This window comes from Egretta garzetta, unplaced genomic scaffold (assembly GCF_000687185.1).
Source record: "Egretta garzetta isolate BGI_Z169 unplaced genomic scaffold, ASM68718v1 scaffold279, whole genome shotgun sequence".
NCBI lineage: Eukaryota > Metazoa > Chordata > Aves > Pelecaniformes > Ardeidae > Egretta > Egretta garzetta.
In genome coordinates this window covers 330,538-338,106 of record NW_009260844.1, presented here as the reverse complement: position 1 = coordinate 338,106, position 7,569 = coordinate 330,538, and the positions used below count along the sequence as shown (strand labels likewise).

At 42.5% G+C, this 7,569-nt stretch overlaps 1 protein-coding gene across 1 annotated transcript in view; it reads right to left on the bottom strand.

The window, feature by feature from the left end:
* FLT1 (fms related receptor tyrosine kinase 1) overlaps nucleotides 1-7,569 on the bottom strand; it is a 111,757-nt gene that overhangs the window by 54,419 nt on the left and 49,769 nt on the right. Inside the window, exon 11 of the mRNA XM_009647123.2 lies at nucleotides 3,459-3,573. Coding sequence (XP_009645418.2) covers nucleotides 3,459-3,573 — 115 coding nt within the window. The remainder of the gene's footprint in view (nucleotides 1-3,458; nucleotides 3,574-7,569) is intronic.

The following is a 7,569-nucleotide window of genomic DNA, read 5'->3' as shown; positions in this document are numbered from 1 at the left end:
TTTATCATCCTTTCTTTTTGGCCAACACTTTCTACTCTCTCTCACCTGAACTCACCTTCTTAGCACTCTTCTGTGCATTCTCCATACCCAGGATCTTTGTCCATCTACCTTGCAACTCCCTGTCCCTTGTACCCCTGTACAAGGAGCATTGACTCCTTTCAAACCTGTTGATAAACCAGTGTGTGCCTGCGCACACAGGAGAGAACATATACCCAATACGTATGCACTGATACCAACAAATACATCAGCTCTTTGTACCTCATTATTGCAGGTCATTCACAGATTGCCATTTTAATGAACACTGATCATGCTAAGAATAATAATAATCAGCATTACCCCAGAGTTATACATGGAAGTTCACTTTAGCTGGGAACCTGAGAAGTGATGGTTTTTAGCAGCTGAATGACAGCAGAGTGTCTGTGACCTGTTTACGTGATAAGCCTAAGAATAGTCCAACTTCGTAGGAAGTCACTGAAATGTCCAACAAAACGAGAATGAAAACTTTGGGTGGGGGAATCAGATCACTTCAAGGGTTGTCTTATGGTTAAGTATTATGGCTTACATTACAAAGTTCTTCCATTATACCACTCGAGTTTCTCAACGTCCGTTTAGAGACGCTTCAACGGAAATGTTACTAAAACACTGTTGTCACGGTTTCTCTGTCACCAGAAGAATAATGCAGCACAGGCTTCCTGCATTATTTTAGCTGTACAGACACAGGGTTTGAGGTTTTTCTAACTTTAAAAATATACTTGTGGCTACCTTGATAACCACAGACAAACAAACAACCAATCAACCTACCACAGCGAAAGGCCAAGCTGGAGGGACTCAGATGTTGCATGCACAGGAAACGGGTGGAACTGGCACAATCTCTTTAAGCAAGGTGAAAACAACTACCTTGATTGCTAAAAGAACCCTTTTGACCATTCCTTGTTCATCTCTTCCCTTGACTACAATAATCCCATCCTGTGGTCACCCCCATTTCTCCTTTCATGCTAACCCAAATGTGCAACTTTTTGAGTTTCTTCATCCATTTCCTACTGCTTTGTCTCCTATGTCTTTGTTGTTCCCACTGAGCTTTGAGATTGTTTTTACCATGGATGCTATGCTTGGATGTGGAAGTGGGATAGACACTCTGTTTAGATAGCAGGACTCCATTGATGTGGAAGGGCCTCAGAGAGCTCTTCATAGCTGTTTGCAGTAGCAGAACTGCTCACAGCGGCAGTCCATCGGAGCCAGACACTTGCGATGACGTGCTGTATTCGGTGAGCTCAGCACTATTAACAGCCGTACAATATCCCAGCAGATGACAAAGGGGTTTGTCTGAACTGTGCCCCTTTGAGTTTGCTGTGGGAGACCAAGAATGACTCTTGGACTGCAAAAAGTGAAAAGCTATAGACCCCCCACAGGAAAAAAAAAAAATCCTGGATGCTCTAGAGCAGCTGTGTGTTCAGAAATCATGTAACTCACAGCTTGGCCAGGAAGGCAGACTTAGAGAGCATTTTGTACTTACAATAGCAATCCAGCTGTGCTTGAAAAGCTATGGAAGAGCAGCAGAAATGAAGAAAACTTAGAAAAGCTGTGAAAAAGTGGAGCAAAGAGATTGTTTCACTAACCTCCCTCTCCCCATAGGGACCAGGAGGAATAAAGCAATGCAAGGTAGACCTTTCTTAGATGAACTAAACAGCATGAAGACAAGGAATACCAAGGAGAACCACTAAGTTTCACTGCAAAACTTTCCATGTAACATATGCAGAGGCCATGCCTTGGTGCATTTCTGGGCACATTTTTAAAAAAGGGCTGCTTGCCAAAGCAAGCAAACAAAACCTGCAGTTCTGCCCCAGGGACCCATTATTAGCATCTTCCTCCAGGGAGGAATTTATTTGCTGTTGACTAGAAGTTGCTTTGACATTTCAGCCACTCCTCTTCCACTGTCTCCAAAATGCATGGCCCACAAGGAGAATGATGTCTGGTCATCAGACAGCTCCTTCTGCCCCCTGTGAGCAGGTAAGACTTCAACCATAGCATGGCTAGATTCCTTCTGGAAAATAACTGGTTCTCATAATCTTTTTTCATCATTCCCCCTCTGGAATAGACTGTGTGTTCCTGTGCCTGAAATGATTTCCCTTTCCTCCTTCAAATCCCTCCTCCTGTCTCATTTTTCATGTGCTTTCCTACGATAGTCTCCCCTAGGAAGCTCTTTGCTCCCATCTTTGCCTTGATCTTTAAGCACGTAGAGGTGGCCAGCTAAATAGAGCAAATGCCTCACTGGGGTCCAGCCCATTCCCATGCACTGGAACGGTGCCATGAACACCTGTGGTACTTTCTAAATAATACAACAGCAGAAGAAAATGCAGTCCCAGGCCTGATTCTTGGCTGCACGCAAAGACCTGTTTATTCTGTGTTCTGTGAAAAGGCCCTAACACGAGAGTAATTACAGTTTACATCCATTTTCACATGCAGAAGACTGAAGGCAGCCATCAAGGAAAGGAGACCTATATTCCCAGTGCCCTTAGAATTACGAAGAACATCTCAGTGTCCTTAGAAATGACAGGCCTCGAATAAGGTCGGCTTTAAAATTTATAATCTCTTCAGCCATTATTGCCACAAACCAAACTAATCTATGAAACCAGATGCTGTGACAGTGGCATGGCGTTGTGCATCATTGCCTGAGCTCCTCCGTCACGCAGGCTGCCCAACCACACCAAATTGGTCTCATGTCTAACCCAGGCAAGTGCAGCTGATTTAGGGCATCCTTTAGGAAAATATCTTGATTTGAAGATTTTAACTGATGGAGAATCTTCCATGCCCCTTGGCAAGTTCATCTCATTGGCTTTCTCCCCCACATTAGCCACCAACAGATGACAGGCCTACTTGTCCTTCAGAAGTGCCTACATCTCCCCCAGTCCATAAATGGATGCTTGACTTGGACTAGACACAACATTTAGACAGTTAATCCCACCATACTCTCTCTGACTGAGCTCTCTCTTAAACTTTGCTTCTGTAACCTGGATTCATTTGGCCCTTTAAATATTTTTATTGCAAGAAAAAACACGGTCATCTAATAATCTAGGACCACATCCGTGAATAAACTCTCTAACGAGAGTAAATTGTTTAATTCTTATAGGAAAAAACAACAGGAAATTGTGCAATGTCACAAAATGAAGCAAAGATGGCCTGGAACCTTGCCTCAGCTCTAAGAAAGCAGATATGGTGACTCCCACTGATAGACTCTCCTGGCACATCACTTTCCTTGATACAACTGCATGCAGAAATAAGTACATCTCTACATCTCAGCAGATAAATACCTGGTATGGAAGTTATTTGCATATATGCAGCTCTTCAAGTCTCAACAATATAAAAATACCAGCTCCTTCACTGTTGCCTTGATAGCATCTTATGGTGCCTTTCAACACCTGCTGTCACACAGAAAGGTTATCTGCTCCTAGGAATCCTACCTTATTTTTGCCCTCTATTACAGCCGTTCGCTCAGTGATGCTCTGGATCTGGTTTCCCACATTGCTGCCAGCTGTCAGGATGAAAGATCCATTGGTGTAAGAGCAAAAGCCATGCCTGAAGACAACAAGAATTGAAGTTTTATTGATTTGGTGATAGAAACATTCAACATGTTAGACAAAACAATTATTCTGGAAACAGTGATCCGTCAGGGAAACTGCAGGTGCTGCAATGACCAGGCAAGCATAGTTACTTTTCATAAAATCTTGAGGTTTGGAGCCTGATGATTGGGTCTGCTTTCACAGCCCCTGCTTGAATATTAGCTCTTTGGAGTCAGTGCTAAGATTTAACCCACTGTGGACTGGGAGGTTGGAATTTACAGTCTGAGCCTAATTATAGGGCTGTGCAAGACCAGCATCCTATTTCCAATGCTCCAGTTTTCAGCCCTTGTCAAGGTTCACGCTTGGCTTCAAACATGATTTCATATTATTTTCAGAATTAAATTCAAGACAAGTTATATTTATTGTATTACATTACATTCCTTAATGTATCGGATGCCATTTCACTATGTAAAGGTTCTTTTTGCTGTCATGAAAAATGATGCAAGTTCTCATTTCTGAACGTTTTCCTCGGTTCAGTTTACAAAATGGCAAAGTATCAATATTGGGATTCAGTGATTACAAGACACACAGTAAAAATAACCACAATCCTGCAAATTCGCAAAACAAAGTTAAACAAAACTATACTTAATTGCCAAAGGGATTTAAATGTTCATTTAATCTGAAAAACTACAAGACATGTTAATGAATGGAAATCTCAGGGAAAAAAAAATGTTTTTGCCTTACACAACAAATTGGCTTCTAATCAGCACATTCAGGTGTGGTCATGGTAGAACTAATTTGTTTCCCAAAGCCTAATTTGCTACACATGGAAATAAACACATTGGAATGCTTCTTAAATACTGTCTGTCCCTATTCTTCTTTGAGGATATCTAGTCTTGCTTTTCATCCAAAATGTACTTGTTGCTTGTTCAGTTTCAGCTTCAAAAGTAGAGCTTAACCCTTCAGTAGGGTCAAGCTCTTTCAAATATGATATGTTCCTTTGATCTCCCATGGATTTGAAAGATAACGACTGTAGTATCTGTAATCAAATGGTTCTGACATGTATATCAGTTGTTTGGAGAAATGATCTTTAAAGCCTGGTGACTGGATAACGGCATGTGATGGAATCCTGACCAAAGAATGAGGTTCATTTCCCTTCAGCTAACTGTGCAGTTTGCTTAAACTTTGTGTGGTTTATAGTATCAGGGGTACACTAACTTTACATGCTTGGTTTTTAATTGTACAGCTTTGCGTCACACCGGCCAGCGCCTCAGCAGGTATTGCAGCTTAAAGAAATGATGATATGTAAACTGACTTGGGCTGTAATCATTAGCACAGATACATGATTGTCTGCCCAAATTTCTTAACACGCATTGAGAAGCTCAGTGAGCTGAAAAACCCCAAAACCAGGAGCAGGCCACGGTCATTCATGCATGGAGAGAGGACAGGGAGAAATAGCATGGCAAGAAAGCCCCGCCTACACAAACATTTCCCCCAGTCTCTGGTTTAAAAGTCAACTTCTAATACGTGATTGTTGAGGCCAGGGTGGATGAAAGACAGCTGCATTAAGAGAGTTGATGCCTTCAGATAGGAAAAAATGGTTAAAAATTGTTCAGAAAGGTAGATGCCATTTACTTTGCACATTTAATGCTTTAAGAAGTCTGGTTCTATAAGAAGACTGGAACACAGAAGACATAATAATGTTGGTAAGATGATAACATTTCCATGCCTTAGCAGATATCGGAACTTATTTCATTATGTCAGTACTGTAGGCACACAAACAGGCAGTATCAAAGGCACTCATGACTGGATATTCAGGCAATCTCTGTATAGGAAGACAGAGATCCCAAACTCTGATTTCATCCATACTAAAAAATAATTTTTAAAATTTTCATCCTTTCATAGAATCATAGAATGTTTTGGGTTGGAAGGGATCCCTAGAGGTCATCTAGTCCAACCCCCCTGCAGGAGCAGGGACACCGCTAACTAGATCAGGCTGCTCAGAGCCCCGTCCAACCTGGCCCTTTCAAACAGATGGCAACCAGTACCTTTCCTTACAGAATTAATTTATGTTCCTTTGTTACAATGCTGAAAAATTGTTACTATAAAAGACCCTACAGAGACACATATTTTGGTAAAGACAGAAAGAAGGTAGAATGCCTATTCATTAACTGCTTGTGCAGCTCTGAAAGGCATCTCCAATCTCCTTTCTTGCAGCTCTGGAGCCTCCAGGCTTAGTTAATATTATACTCTTCCTCATAATTCCTTGAAAAAGGCTGCATGTATTTAGGTTGCAATGTCTTAGGGATGAGGACAGTGTTATGGCTTTGTTGATGTTTAGCACAATGGGATGCTGATTACTCATTAATACCATAACACAAACCACCATCATAATTACAATAACATCACAATAACAAGAAAAACACATGTAAAACGCGAGACGTTTTAGAAACTAGAACTAGAAATACTACACTAGGAATATTAGCCCTGGAGGCACATATGTGAAGTCTATGAACTTCACATACCATGGTCTTGCTAAACCGCCGATTACAATGTTAATGTAATTATAGTAGAAAATCAAATGCACTTAATAGCTGTTGTCCATGGTTTTAATAAAAAAGGAGTCACAATCAAGCTGAGAATACATTACCCAACAGCCCATGGTACACAGCGGGAGACGAGAGCGCTGTTGCTTGCGCCGCTTCGGCTCCGCCGTCTGCTGGATCAGCAAATGTTTACAAATCAGTTGTAGTGCGGCTGCCAGGCAAAGTCTCTAGGACAAGACTCAGACTCATCCCTTTGGATGCAGAACCAGATGCTTTCTCTTCTCAGCTGCCAAATGCTCTCACTTTCACCTCAAATACACTGACACAGCTTAGGGCCAGAGAACACGAGCCACCTCCAGCCTCCTGAGCCGGTTACTCAGGTTAGTACTGGATCAACCTTCCTCTTGCTGCTGCCAGTGGTGCCAGGTGAAGCCACTGCTCAAGCCAGCAGCATTGGGTAGAGATGGGGAAGGGTCAAGAGGGGGTGATTAAGCATCCTGCCTCCCTTCAGCTCCTAACAGCAGGCGTTTTGTAACCGAAAGAGAAAAGGCTTCACTGAACTTGGACATAGTCATTGAACCAAATGTTTTTCCTAAGTACAGATGCTTGGAAAGAAAGGGAGAAGAAAAATACAAAAATTTACTCTGGCTGGGACCAAAATACACAATCATCTTCCCGTTAATTCAATTGATGTTTCGTTGCATGTGTCCTCAGATAACATCAGCTACGTATTTTTATGCTTTGTAAAGAAACCACAAGTTACTTCAAACTATCCACTCAGTAAAATAGCAAGGCTATGCTATTTGTAGCAAGAACTGCCTGTGTTTGTGGGGAAATCCCACTGAATTTTGGATGTCTGAACCTCGCTCCAGAGATCTCCCGAGCGCATTAATTCCTGAAAGGTTTTGCTGTGGGATGAGCCTCATTGCTTTGCATCTTCAGGAGAGCTTACAGCAGGGTTACCTCCAGGGTAATGAAAAAGCATTTGGTGTGCACTGAGATTGATAAACAAGCTAAATATCCGCCAGCACATTTCTAAGCACTTCTTACACCTGTTTCCCCGCCGAACCTTTCACGTCCCTACTTTGTGGGTGCAACTGTGCACGTGTAGAGATCCTATATAATAAATGGTAAGGGGGGGGTGTGTCTGTACAAACGTATGTTTATAAACATTATGCAATCTCAGAGCAAGGTAATCAGACTCTGCTGTCTTAGTTGAGCACTGGGAGAAGCAGAGCAATCAGGTTTCTCATCCCCTAAGCAGTTTTTTCCATGTGCCTGCGTGCGTGCTGGCATGCGCGTTGCCTGTGTGCACGCACGCACCCGCACGCCCAGGCACGCTTCGTCCTTTGTGTCGAGAGCCTGAGAAATAGGCTATTCCTTTGTAAAAAAAGAAGCTGCTAATTCTTCCGCAGGTTTCGAGAGAAGCCCAGCACGGGGGGAAGGAGGGGTGAGAGCGGCTCTGT